The 14,243-nt window shown below is 53.0% G+C and overlaps 1 protein-coding gene across 5 annotated transcripts in view; it reads right to left on the reverse strand.

Annotated features, from left to right (window-relative positions):
• The window catches only part of NFATC2 (nuclear factor of activated T cells 2), a 149,340-nt gene that overhangs the window by 36,972 nt on the left and 98,125 nt on the right, over positions 1–14,243 (reverse strand). For all 5 annotated transcript variants that reach the window (XM_036322458.1, XM_036322457.1, XM_036322454.1 and 2 more), the window contains exons 7-9: positions 5,008–5,063; positions 4,486–4,612; positions 1,496–2,182 (exon numbers count right to left, since the gene is read on the reverse strand). In XM_036322458.1, coding sequence (XP_036178351.1) covers positions 1,496–2,182; positions 4,486–4,612; positions 5,008–5,063 — 870 coding nt within the window. The remainder of the gene's footprint in view (positions 1–1,495; positions 2,183–4,485; positions 4,613–5,007; positions 5,064–14,243) is intronic.

The following is a 14,243-nucleotide window of genomic DNA, read 5'->3' on the forward strand; positions in this document are numbered from 1 at the left end:
AGCCCTGATACATTCCCCCCAACCCCCCCGACCTGCACGTGGGGAGAGGTCTGGTTACAGCCGCATTTCCCTTATCCGCTCGCCATGGGCGTTTGTATCATCTGCACTTTCTACATGAGCATCGCCTTTGAAATTAGATGAACCAGGAGTTTATCGTAGCCATCTTGGGTGTGCACTGTTCGAGAATGCATCGCACGTGGATCTGCCCTTCAAAACCGAGCCCAGTGCCCCTAACTCAACCTGTGCTTGATTATTCCGGATTAGACGGATCAATGATTAATGCAGCAAGACCTGGAGGTCAGCACGTGGTGCAGACCGGCCCTACACATTCTAAGTGGCCCTAGAGCTCTTTGCTTGAAGCATCTGGGGGGAGTTTTTGATGGGTAGTTTTACTAGAGAGAAGACATGGAAACCACCCCAGATAACCCAGATCACCAAAACTTTGCATAAAGTAAAAGTCAGTCTCTCGTAAGCACCCAAAAATTCCTGCACTCACGCGTCTGATATTTTGTGCCTGGTCTCTACAATAACTCCCGCGGCCACTTAGAACTTCCTGCCTTACTTCCTACTCCTCAGCTTGATTTCTGAGAGTCAATTTTCCTAAATAATTGAGGTCTTGGGTGTATCAGATGCTACTATCTCTAAAGTGTGAGGCTGGTTTTCCTTCTCCCATTAAGAAACCCAAACCACCCGTTTTCCCGTTTCTGGGGTCCCCAGGGGAAGGCTGCTCTGCCTGCCCCGCCCTCTCCGTCCTTCAGGGGCACCTGGCTGGTCCCCGGTGAGTGTCACAGACCGTGTCACGTACACAGCCACTCCAACTTGATCCTCTCCAGCTGGGCCCCCGCCAATGTGCTCGGGCACCTACAGGCTCATACAAAGCCGCCTCTGCACTTGTCCTTGGCCCGACCACAACGGAAGCGCACTGCTCCCCTCCCATCAATGCGCTTCTCTGTTCCACCAGCACGGGGCACAGATGCCCGCGGCCTGCCCGCAAGCCCCCCATTCATGCTCCCTCCTCTTGAAGGCCACTTGTCAGTGAACTTCTCCTTTCTTTTCTCTGCCCCCCCCCCCAAATACACAAAAGAGGGTTATAAAGCGGGGTTTTTTCCTCTACAGGAATAAGAGGTTAGCTTTCCTTCCTTTCTGTTTCCTACCCTTGGTCTAAATTTGGCAAATGGAAAGTGAGTGGAAGCAGTTAAACTGGCCCAGTTCATGGCCCCGGGATACTCCTGCAGCCAGAACATTTGCTCTTTCTCGTAGGATGGTTGGGGGTGGGGGGGGGATCTAAAACCCCTAACACCCCCCCCCCCGAAAGTCCTGCTGGAAATGATTCATGCAGAGGCTTAGGTGAGGCATAAGGGCCATCTTATCCAATCCCTTAAGTTTCAGAAGGGACACCAGGCCCCAGGGGTAAAGGAAGATACTCAGGCCATAGGTGAACTGGGGGACGCTCGGGCACCGTCCTCAGGGGCAATAAGGAAAACGAGCATCTTACCGTCATCCAAGTAGGTCTGATCCAAGTTCTGTTCCTGTTTAATTGTCACTCCTGCAGGTAATACTTCCTTTTGGTCACTGACCGGGGGTCCGTTTTTGGCGGCTCTTTGGCTTGTGGCATTCTGCTGCTGAATGACCGTGGGGTAGGACCCCGGGCTCAGCCTCTGACCTTGACTGACGGGGGGTGGGCCGGGCCTGGCTGTGCCGGGTGCGAAATTCTCGCAGTACATGATGTGCTGGAACTCCTGGTTGCTCCCGCAGCGCAGCTGCTGGTTGGTAGGTGAGTAGTGGATCACCGGCGAGGCCTGCTGGTTGGCGGGAGAGGAGTGCAGCAGGGCCGGGCTTTGGCCCTGGGAGCCGGCATGCACCAGCACAGAGCGGTGGGCATCGAGGGACAGGGGTGTGGCCATGAGGGCTGGCTGCTGGTAGCCCAGCAGGCTGGGGCTCAGGCTCTTGCTCCGTTGGTACAGGACAGCCGCTGGGTTCTGCTGCTGGTAGCGGGCATCGGGGGACGAGAGCCCCGAGCGGAATTGCTGGCAGGGAGCCATGGTGGCCACGAGGCAGGAGGGGGACTCGGCCACCCTGGGGTGCTGTGGGTAGTAAGGCTGGCTCCCCAGGCCCCCGTGGGCGGGACTGCAGATCAAGGTGGGGTCATATTCATCCGTGGGCTCTGTCTTGATGGCTGGGACTGTGAGAAAAGCACACGGGGTGCACCATTCTTAGTAAGCCGCAGGTGTGCACAGAGGATCAGTGGACAGAGGTCGGGCACATGGCCTTGGGAGTCTGAATGAGTGGGTGAAATAGTTGGGCTCTGACATTTGTTAGCCTCAGGCAAGAGGCTCCCTGTACAACCGTCTTAGGTCAGAAAACTAACCCCGGGCGATGATTTGGAACCACAGGTCTTTCCAGTGGTGGAAAGGTGGTCTGTGAATAGCAGGGGGCTCATCCTGGGATGTCTGCAGCCTTTTTCCCCAGGAGCAGAGCTCAAAGGAGAATGTTTGGTTTAAAAGAATGCTGCCCCTCCTCCCTCTGCCTACCAGTTCCCGCCCCTTCCCTTCTTGCTGTCCTTCATAATACTCATCACTCATCAGAATACTGACATATCCTATAGATGTGCTTATTTATCTGAACACCCCCACTGCATGGTCAGCTCCTCAAAAGGAGATTTTTTAGGGGGGGCGGGTGGCGGGTGGAGAGGAGAGTTGTCTGTTTTGTTCAATGCTGGGTCCCTAGCACCTAAGACACTACCTGGAACTTAACTGACACTCAGATATTTTCTGAACAAGAAATGACCAAACAGTGACTGTCGGCCTCCTTAGCTCAACAGTGTTTTGGGGGAATGAGACCTGCTGGCTTGGGCCTCAGTTTCCCCATCTGTTACTTGGCAGCCACAGGCACTTACCTGGTGGGGTTACTGAGAGGATTAAATGAGCTGTGTGTGCAACGTACTCAGCACAGGGACTGGAATACAGTAAGTGCTCCATGCCTGCTGTTGTTACTATCATTATTGTTATTGCTGCTGCTGATAGTGGTGCTGTGGTTACTGTCCCTCTCTCCCCATCTAGAAGCATCACCAGAATGTGTCCTTCTCCGACATCAGCCCCAGAGCTGAGGAATCAGCTTTCTTAGCACTGGAGAAAATGAACTGGTGACAGGACAGTAATCAAAGTGGGGCCCCCTCCCCCATGTTGGGGGTTGGAGGAGGCAAGGGGGTTCAGCCCTTAAAGCAAACAGCTCTGACACCAACCACAGAAACCATTCCTCAAGATGCCATTCAAAGGCCACCATCTCAATCCTGGCCCGCCTGGGGACCAAGTTCTCACTGGGACCACGCTCAGACAGGTGTGCGCCAACCAGGCCCAGGGCGGCCTCACCTCCACACATGAGAGGTGAGAACTCATAAAACATAACTGGAAACCTCTACGTGAGCAGGATGGTGGTGATGCAGTCTACAGCCCTCCCAGGGACCATCTCCACCATCCTAGGTCCCATTAGGACATCGCCACTCACGGCATGTCACGCCAGTCCTGGGCTGGGGCCCCACAAACCCGTGGACGCACCTCGCCAAAGCCCCCCGCCCCCGTCCAAGGCCAAGCCCTCAGCACCAGCCCTCGGGTTCATGCTTCCAGCAACCCAGAGCCTCCCTGGGAAACTGTCACAGGACAGAAATTACACCCTGGGTGACAGTCTAGATCAGTGGTCTCCAACCAGTGGTCCACGGACACTGGTGGTCCATGAGGTCTGAAAGGTTGGCGACCGCTGGTCTAGATGATAGGTTTCCCATTCTGGGAAGGTGCCTAGGGGGCCTGTCTCAAGCTTTGGGAAGCTTTGAGCCTGTTTCTGCAGGCCCCTCCTAACTGATGTGTCAATAATATCAATATCACTTCCATCTGAGTCCCCTCTGTTAGGGCATCAGCTCCTCGAGGGCAAGGCTTTTTATCTGTGTGTTCACTGCTGTGTGTCAAGCTCAGAACAGTACCTGCCCTCAGATATTTTCTGGACGAATGAATGAACAATGGCACTTGTCACCCCTCCTGGGACGACTTTGTGGGAATGAGACCTCCTGGACTGGTTATCCACCCAGGAACTCCACCTGGCCACAGGATTAGCACCCACAGTGGGGTCAACGAGAGATTCCATAGGTTTTAGGGCACAGTCACCTCTACCCCTATCATGATCAAATCTACGGCAGGGACAGGAGTCGCCAGCTTTTCAACCTTGTGCTGAGCAAGCCCTCACAGGCCTCTCCCATCCTGCCCTCCCAAAGGGAAATATGTACTAACAACACCAACAGCTCACATCGCTGTTGCCAGTTTGCTGTGCTGAGCACTTCCTGTGCACCTGACTCCTGTAACTCTCTAAGGAAGGCGCCGTTTGCTAGGTGAGGAAACCGGGCTGGTTGCACCACCAGCCCGAGGCCCCCCAGCTGGCAGCAGACACCAGGGTCCTCACCCACACCTCACGCTGCCTCCCCGCAGGGGAGGCTCCCACCTGGGTGGTAGGTAAAGTGCTGAGGCTGACTTCGTTTTCTCTTCCCGTTGATGACGTAGAAGTTCACCTTCACCGACGTGCGGACGTGCTTGTTCCGGTACTCGGGGATCTCCACAAAAAGCATGTTCTGGAAGGAAGGGGTTGTCATTAACTTCACGGCGGCAACATCCAAATTCCCATCCAAGGCCCCAAGTGCGTGGAGCCAGCCCATCTCCCTGGAGTCATGACACGTGCCATACGTTTACAGGTGAAATGCTATTTAAGGGGAATTTGACTTGTCAGCCTCGGCAAAGAAAGAACTGCCACTTACTCTATCGAAGAATAGTAAGATGTCACCGTTACAAATCAGCGGCCTGGTACTCATGGAACGTTTAGTTAACTCGTCAATTCAATACCTACTGCGTGGCGGTTAGGTCCAAAGCCCTGGGACTTTGGTGCAGGAAAGGAAAAGGGAGGAAAGTGGACCCGAGGGAGGTGGGCAGGACACGGTCAGGGCATTCGGTCCTCTCGCCCGGTGCTTACAGGCTGGCTCTTGTCTTTATCCACGGTGGCCTCCATCTCCCAGATCTGCTGCCCATCTGGAAAAATCCAAGGATGACAGACTCTGAAGGAACTATTAGAAACCAAAGGCAAAAACTCACCCAAGCCTCTTTATCTCGGTTTTTGTATGATATCATTTCAGTACGGCGTACGTGTGTTTGTGAACGGATGTACAGATGTACACATATGTATTTTTCTTGTCTTATATGTATTTTTCTTTTTGCAAAGAAAACCCAGGGTGACAATAGAAAACTGGGCGACAGCCTAGCCGGTTTGGCTCAGTGGATAGAGCGTCAGCCTGCAGACTGAAGGGTCCCAGGTTCGATTCCAATCAAGGGCGCATGCCCTGGTTGCAGGCTTGATCCCCAGTAGGGGATGTGCAGTAGGCAGCCAATCAATAATTCTCTATCATCACTGATGTTTCTCTCTCTCCCTCTCCCTTACTCTCTCTGAAATCAATAAAAAATATGTTAAAAAAAGAAAGAAAACTGGGTGGCAATAAAAAAATAAGGGGGGAAAACTGCCTATCCCCTCACCATTATCTATTTCTCCACATCTGAATGCATGTATATCTTTTATTCTTTCAAAATAAAAGTAGTATTGTTACACATTATACTTTACTCTATGCTTTGTTCCACCAAAGACTAAGTCCAAGATGCCCCCTGCAGACCACTGGCTGTCCCAGACAACCCTTCCTGGTTGTCTGAGAACACAGGTGGCTCACACCGTCTGTCCTAAGATGTCCTGGCTTATGAGTCACCGGAGAGAATGGAAACATAGGATCCCACCCTCCACCGTTCAGTCAACAGTCAGCCTGGATCCCACACGGCTCACTGCAGCAGCTGATGAGCGGTTTTGCTCAATAGTAAACGCCTTCCCTGAAGCACAGCACTAGCTCCCCACTTTGGGGCCAAGAAGCCAGGCCAAACAAAACTCTGCATTTGCAAATAATAGATTTCTTTTACTGACCACCTACATTGGCCGTTGGGCAGCTTTTGGTTCAAACAAATCATTTCCACCAGTGTTTCCAGGGTGTTTTGTGGAACACTGGCTCTGAAGATTATTAAATGGGTTTATGAGAATGGGAAACAAATTCTACAAACTAATAAGCATTTGGAATATGCCGAGTCTACGGACCCGAGAGAAATGGGAGGGAGCCCCTCTCCCTAAATGTCACCCTTCCCTCCTTGTCTGGTGGGCGTGTGTAAATAAACTCCACCCACCAACAGTCATAGATTCTAGTGCACCGCTGCTTGAGGGTTCCCTTAGAAATGACCAGCCCAGCACCATCGGATGGGGAAAGGAAGGCCTGAAAAGGAAGAGGGCCATCCCAAGGCATGCAGTGGACAGCTGTCACCGTCCTAAGGAGCTACGGGCACATCCAGTAATGAAGGAGATGCTTTCAGGGAGAGATGCTCCAGGCCATTGAGCAGAAAGACAATGAGCGGCTTCCTGGGAAGCTGGAGGGAGGGCCCACATAGGCAGGATCTTTCTGGGGTCACGGCCATCACGAAGGTGCATGCACGTCTCCTCAAGCCCTTCCCAGTGCCTTCAGATACCATCCAAGCTCCCCCAGTGGCCATGAGGGCCCCACCCAACCTGGCGCCTGCCTCTGTCCTAGCCTCTTCGGGCGCCATTCTCCCCCCTCCCCCCAAAATAACAGCTGTTGCCTACCAGCGCTTGCCACATGTGACATCACTCAAAGCACCTCGCAGGTACAGACTTGGTGAATCCACATGACAACCCTAGGCCACAGGTCCGCTCATCACCACCATCTGACAGGTGAGGATACTCAGGCACAGAGAGGTCAAGGCACTGGCCCCAGAACACACAGGTAGTGGGTAGAGAAGCCCCATTGGAGCCCAGGCAGCCTGGCTTTAGAGCCAGCACTCCTTATCCCACCACCCTTACGTGGCTTCAGACTCCTCTGCCAAGTTAATAAAGGTGGGAGGCATCTCAGTGGCTCATCCTTGAAGACCCAGCTGTGGTCTCAGGTTAGACCACGTTTGTCCCCGCAGGGCTCAAGAGCACCCTGGGTACCCCACCACCACTCTCACTGTCTCCCCATTGTCCGGAACATCCTCAGAGGTTGTCTACCTCTTTGCGTGCCCCAGCACTCAGCTATTTGCCGACACGACGACAATGAAAATCACCGAAGTCAGAGTCACCATGTAAGCGGTGGCCAGGGCAGGAGAGCACCTTCCAAGAAAGCAGAGGCCCACTGGGTGCCAAGGGCCAGGTGCCCATCGGCAGATGGATGGTTAAACAGGATGTGGTCGACCGTACAATGGAATATTATTCAGCCTTAAAAGGGAAGGAAATTATGACACGGGCTACCACACCGATAGACCTTGAAACATTATGCTCAGTGAAATAAGCCAGACACAAAAGGCCAGATATGCACGGTCCCACTTACATGAGGTGCGCAAAACGGACCAATACACAGACACAGAAAGAATACAGGCTACCTGGGACTTGGCAGGGGGCAGGGGGAGAGTTCCTGTTCAATGGGTGCAGAGCTTCTGTTTCACACAATGAATATGTTCTGAACATAGACAGTGGTGATGATTACACAACGTTGTGAATATACTTAATACCCCTGAACTATACACTTATCAATGGTTAAAATGATCAATAGTGTATTATGTGTATTTTACCACAATTTTTTTAAAAAAACAACATTTTAATTGATTTCAGAGAGGAAGGGAGAGGGAGAGAGAGAGAGAGAAACATCAATGATGAGAGAGAATCATTGATCAGCTGCTTCGAGCCCACAACCTGGGTATGTGTCCTGACCAGGAATTAAACTGTGACCTCGTGGTTCATAGGCTGAGGCTCAACCACTGAGCCATGCTGGTCGGGCTACCACAATTTTTAAAAAACCAACTGGCCTCACCCCCAGAGGCCTGGCTTGTTTTGCAGCCTGTAAAGTGGCTTAGAGGTTTTTTTTAATTAGCTGCTGCCATTTCAAAATGAGACTTCACTGAAAAATGCAGATTTTGTTCTTGGAAAAAAAAAATTCCGACAATCTGGTCATTCTGGGCACGCACAGGGAACTTACCATGGCATCCTCTTCTGATAGTGTGTGATGCCCACTTTACCGTGACACCCCGCCCTGACCTCCACAGCCGTGCACCTGCCTCAGTGGGCCTTTAAGGTGCCACCGCCCGCAGCCTTGCTTAGAAGACTGCCCAGGCTCCTGCAGGTTCCCTCGCTAAGGATGTGTCTGATGTTATTCTCATGATTGCAGGACATCAGAACCCCTCTGCCTTGGACATAGTCCCATCCTGCTGCACAGCCCCCCAAACCAAGGACCCCAGCCTGGCCTGCAGAAGGGCACCCCTACATAGCCACCCACTCAGAACCCCTCCCTTCCACTGCCCCTCGCTGGGCTCCAGCCAGGGCAAACAGGGCCTGCCAGGCAGCTCTTCCTCAGGATGCCCTATGCAGTGGGCCACTCCCAGAGCTCCTGGCATCAGGTCAGAAGACAACAGTGGGGTTGGAGGAAATGCCTGTTAGGTCCATGTTCTCACGGGCCTTCAGCGCCCACCTGCTGTAGCCCTGGTCCTCTCTGCGCCTCCCTGCGCCTCCCTGCGCCTCCCTGTGCCTCCCTGCGCCTCCCTGGGCATGTTCTGTGCCAGAATGGACTTCCTCTCTGTTCGTCACCAACCCTGGAGCAGACAGACCTGCTTCAAATCCCTTGTTTTGCCCCCAATTAACCGTGTAAGTTTGGCTAAGACACTTCATCTCTCTTTGCCTCTAATCCAAAATATGGAGACAATCATAGTACCTATACCTCCTAGGAGTCATCCCAAGATAACAGACACCCAGCAGAAAATAAACGTTGAGTCGACAAGGCAAACATTATTATTGTGACCAGTGGCAACAGATTATTGAAATACTGTCTTTTTCATCTTTTTTGCAGTCTGGGTTCAAGTCCTGTTCTCTCCATTTAGCTGTGTGGGCTTTGAGGGGTAGCTTAACCTCTCTGTGCTTCTGTTTCCTCAGAGACAAATAATAAAGTTAATTTACTGACTTCCAAGAGTTTGGCAAGAATTCAAGTAGAAATTATATGTAAAATGCTGAGCAAAGTGCCCAGCCCACAGTGAGTGCTGGTCTCGTCTCACTGTTGTTTTAGAATGTGGTGTATCACGTGGGTCCGCCTCTAGGGAGAAAGAACTGACTGGCCATGTGACCCAGTGCTCTGGTGGGTCTCACAGGTTCTTGTTCATTTCATGGCATGACATCTCTCACTGCAAATGAGTAAAACGGCCATAGAAAGTATTCACTGAGGGGGGCAGGCCAAAGTAATTACGGGCCAACCATACTGGGTATGAAATAGCAGGTATATGAGGTAAAGGTATACCGGGCAGCACTCAGAATAAGGAAGGTCGTGTTTTCTGACCTGGAAATGTGTTGCTGTTATATTAAAAGGCAGCATGTGTAAGTGCTGCAGAGCAGTGTGTGCAGCGCTATGCAACTCTGTGAGTCTGCAAATATGTCTGCTTCAACTCAGGGAACCTGTGTCTAAGCGACACATACGGTTACACCTCTGTGGCCGGGACTGGATGGATGAGGCGAGACCCTCACGTCTTCCTTCACAGGATTCAAGCAACATGGCAGCGCTATGGGTGGTTTCCATTTGTGTGCATTTTTCCGGTGCTTTTTCAAATAAAGCTTTTCTCTTATGAAAACAACTAGAGGCTCAGTGCACAAAAATTTGTGCACTCAGGGGGGTCCCTTAGCGCTGCCTGTGCCCTCTCGCAGTCTGGGACCCCTCAGGGGATGTCCACCTGCTGGCTTAGGCGTGATCCCCGGGGGATCGGGCCTAAGCTGGCAATCAAACATCCCTCTGGCAGCCTGGGAGCCCTTGGGGGATGTCCACTTTCCAGTGGGGGTAGGCCTAAGCTGCAGTCAAACATCCTTAGCGCTGCTGAGGAGGCGGGAGAGGCTCCCGCCACCACCGCTGTGCTGGCAGCCATCAGCCTGGCTTGCGGCTGAGCAGAGCTCCCCCTGTGGGAGCGCACTGACCACCAGGGGTCTGGCAGACCCCTGGTGGTCAGTGTGTGTCATAGTGACCAGTCATTCCCAGTCGTTCTGCTGTTAGGGTCAATTTGCATATTACCCTTTTATTATATAGGATATGTTGCAACTGCCAGTTGACTTGCCTCTTTCCCAGCACCTCTCTGGGGCCACGATCTTAGACGGAGGCCGGGCCTGGGCCACCAGCACTCATTAAGCTCCTACTGCGCAGCAGGCCTTATGCGGGCTGCTGGGGCCACAATACCAGCCACACATGCATGCCTGAGTTCAAAGTCCCTGGACAAAAAGGCAGGCCCCATGTCCACCGGAATGCAAAAGAGACATGGCTCAAAGTTCCTCACCTTGACTGAGAAGGGATCCCTGTCTCCCGCCTCAGCCTCCCTCCCTGACTCAGCTCCAGCCACACTAGCCTTCTCTGCCCCTCCACCAACCACGCCTGCTCTTCTCCAGCCCTCGCCAGGACCAGTTCCTTCCCATCCTTTAGGTTCAGCTCAGGGAGGACCCCCTGACCTGTCCCCCATCCTGTCATTTTCTGTGCCACTCACTCTCTGGCATCATTTTACCTGACTGCTGGGTTTCTCTCTCTCTCTCTCTCTCTCTCTCTCTCTCTCTCTCTCTCTCTAAGGTCCCTGAGAGCAGGACCATGCACCCCTCTCGCTCTTTGCTTTACCCCCAGCACTATGTGGCTGGCACGTAATAGGTGCTCAATAAACACTGTCAGAATAAACAAACTGATCTCAGGATGCCCCCACAAAGAGAAATCACTGAGCCCTCATTGAAGGATCCATTTGGGAACTGACTTAGAGGAAAGAGCCTGGAATGTGGATGCCGACAAGGAATCACATGCAACCAACGCAACTCAGCCCGAGTTTTCTGTATGAACCCGCCTCCCGCCCCATACCCAGGTCTGAGCCTCCGCGGAAACCGGCCCAGAACAGAGAGGCCTGAGGAGATCAAGTATGCATCTACTGCTCTGGGCAGAGATGAAATAAACGGCTTCGGTCTCTCGAGCAGATGTTCGGGCAAACTTCCCCCGGCCTAAATTAAGAGGGACTGGCAGCCAGCGTGAAAACGAAAACGTCCTTCCAAGTCTTACTCAGAGGGGAAGAGGAAAGAGCCAACTTCTTTGGGCAAAGAGGCTGGGCCTAGAGAAGACTTAGCAAGTCTGCAAGGAAGAGAGTGGGGTGGGTGGCACGCCTGGCTCAATTAGCATCCTAGCCTTCGATGCCACTCGGCTGCGTGCAGATAAACAGGCCTCGCGTGTGGGCCCAGGGCCCCTACATGTCAGCCGGTTTCGTGACTTCTCTTTGCAGACGGCTCTGGAGCCCCAGGTCGAGCGGAGGGTCAGGAGCAGCGGGTTGGCGTGGGGTCTGGAGGCTCACGATTGGCCCGATGAGCAGGGGGCCCACGCGGGCGCTCACAGGATGAACAAGGGGCCCTTCAGGAGGAGGAAAGCAGATCGGTTCTCACTTGGGCCGCAAGCATGCCATTGGCTCCAGGCAAAAGGGAGGAGATCAACACGTCAGCTTGGGTTAGGAGACCGTGCGTGATGCGTCCCAGTCCTGGCTTTTAAAAACTGGCTAAGTGACGGCAGTGGGAGACATTTTGGTCTGCGTTACATTGCTCACGAGCAGAAAAGCGTGTACTCCCTGGACACACGGGCTTAATGAGCCGAGCAGATGGGGGGTTGGGACAACTGCAGGGGCTGCTCACTCACCTCCCAGCTTCCACTTGTCTTCCCCTGACCGCCCCCCCCCCCCCGCCCCGCAAGTCCATTCCTTATCTAGATTACAAGAACAATCTTTAAAGTATAAATTAGATCACGCCACTTCCCTGCTTATGGCTTTTGGAATAAAATCCAAGCTCCTCGCCATGCCCCTAGGCCCCGGCATGATCCGATCCTCCAGCGACCTCACACCCACCAGCCACCTTGGCCTGCTTTCGGTTCCGAAAATGCTCCAAGCTCACCCCCTCCTTGGGGCTTAGGCACTGGGTGGTTCCTTCTGCCTGTGACATTCTTCCTACAGTCCACCAACTCCCTCTTCCCCGCCTTGAAGTCTCTGTTCAACGCCACCTCCTCAGGGAAGCCCCTGAACACTCTCTACAGAGTTGTCACATTTAACAAACAAAAACACAAGACATCCAGTACTGGATTTCAGAATACAACGCATACTTTTCTACTGCGGGTGTATGCCAAGCTGTGTCGTTGCACGGGACATACTCATACTAGCGGAACTCACTGTTCGTCTGAGATTTTAATGTAACTGCATGTCCTGTTTTCCCCCTACGACCCGGTTTCACTGTCTTCACAGCACCTTCCCCACCTCCAAGTGACCTATTACAAACCAGTTTGCGACTGTCCACCTCCCGCGGACAGGGGACTCATCCATCACGCATCCCCAGGGCCTGGCACAGCACCTGCACACAGTAGGCGTCCAGTAACTATCTGGGGAATGACGATGGAAGCCCTGGGGCTGAGCGAGCAGAGCAGAGCTACAAGGGCCTCATCGCTCGGTCATGTTACATAGAGGCTGGATGTCAGCTCATCTTTCATGCTGCTCCTCTGGGTGATGAGCTGTCATCTAGAGATGACCTACTCCCTCTTCGCACAGCCAGTCCCTCTGGGAGCCCAGTCCTCCACTGACCAGCTCTGTCAGCTCCAGGAAGTGGGTCAACCTCACTCCGTGAGCCCGTTTCCCCTGTCTCTAAAGTAGGGGCAGGGAGCAGGACGTCGGTCAAGCTCCCTCCAGCTCCGGCGAGGACGGCCGGAGCCCCACAGCTCGGGTGACGGTGAGAAGGAACTCACCTGTGCCCAGAAGAGCTCTTCTCCCAGACAGGAAACCAGCAGGACCCCACCTTCCTGATACTGTGTCAAGGGAACTGGGCTCCCAGGGGATGTGTGGAGAGTCCACTGACATTTTTTGAGCACCTACTATGTGCTCGACACCTTCAGGTCCCTGATCTTCTTTTATCCCTAGAATACTACCAACCCCATTTTAGAGATGGGGAACCTGAGTCCCAAAGCGCATAACAGGAGGCTGATCCAGGCTTCAAGCCACGCCAGCCGCTGAGCCCAAGTCCAGCTTGCTTACACCTTAAATATACAGTCTCAGAAATATAGAACCAGTAATAGAAAAGGGTGTGAAACGATTCATGGATATTATGATTTGTTGGGGGGATGGGGGTGGGGGATTCCAACCTGCTAACTGCAAATGACACAATGGCCAGTGGAAAGGCTGGGACCCAGGGGGGCTCATTTCCCCGTGTCCTCTTTCAAAGGCATCCAAACAGAATGAACTGCAGGACTCTCTCACTCAGAAGTCTGTTCTCACATGCAATGGACTGGAGTTTGGGCAGATTTTCAGCTCTCTGAAAATGAGACCGTTTTCTCTGTCCCCCGTGGGGCTTCAGCAGTGATCTGGCCGCTGCCTGCGGAGGAGAGCTGCGCAGCCCAGCCAGCTGTAAGTGGTGGGCTCCAGTGGGGGGAGAGGGGGGAGCAATGACGCTGTAGACGTGAGTCACCCAGGGCAAAGGTCTGCGAGCCTTAGTCATGCCCCGGCCCAGCCTGGGTCGGACCTTTCCCAGAGGGAAACCCAATCCCGAGTCTATTGTTTCAGAAAACGCGGCTGGGGCGAGCCCACAGAGCCGCACAGGTGGAAGGAGGGGGTGCCGCCTTCTCTAAGGTGGTTCCAATTTTTCCAGGACACTAATTCGTGGAAAAATCCTTAATCTAGCAAAAAAAGAAATTTATTTTAAGCAAACGCATTTCTATTTATTAAACGAAGCTCAAAATACAACCTTTGGGAACCTCCAAGTAATAAAATGACTCATCTTAGGATGCGATGACTCAGTGGGAACGAGGGATTCCACCACCCACGCCTCCTCGCTAAAAAATCAACTTGCCCTCTCAACAGGTGATGGGAGCCTCCGCCATCCGCCTGTTCCAAGAACGGCGTCCAGCAAAACAAAACACAAGTTCTCTTCAAACAATTTAAGTTTCAAAGCTGAGTAAGCCGAAGCAGGCACGTTTCCAACCTACACCCCCGCAGGAGAGAGAGCCAGGGAGCTACTTGGCGGGGGCAGGGGGCCCGAATTAAGGAAGATTTACCAGCTGAAAAATTCCAAAACTCTGTGTCATGTGGAGGAAGCTTCCAAAACATTGGATCCCACCCAGG

The sequence above is a fragment of the Myotis myotis genome, unplaced genomic scaffold (genome assembly GCF_014108235.1).
Source record: "Myotis myotis isolate mMyoMyo1 unplaced genomic scaffold, mMyoMyo1.p scaffold_m19_p_9, whole genome shotgun sequence".
NCBI classification, from domain to species: Eukaryota; Metazoa; Chordata; class Mammalia; order Chiroptera; family Vespertilionidae; genus Myotis; species Myotis myotis.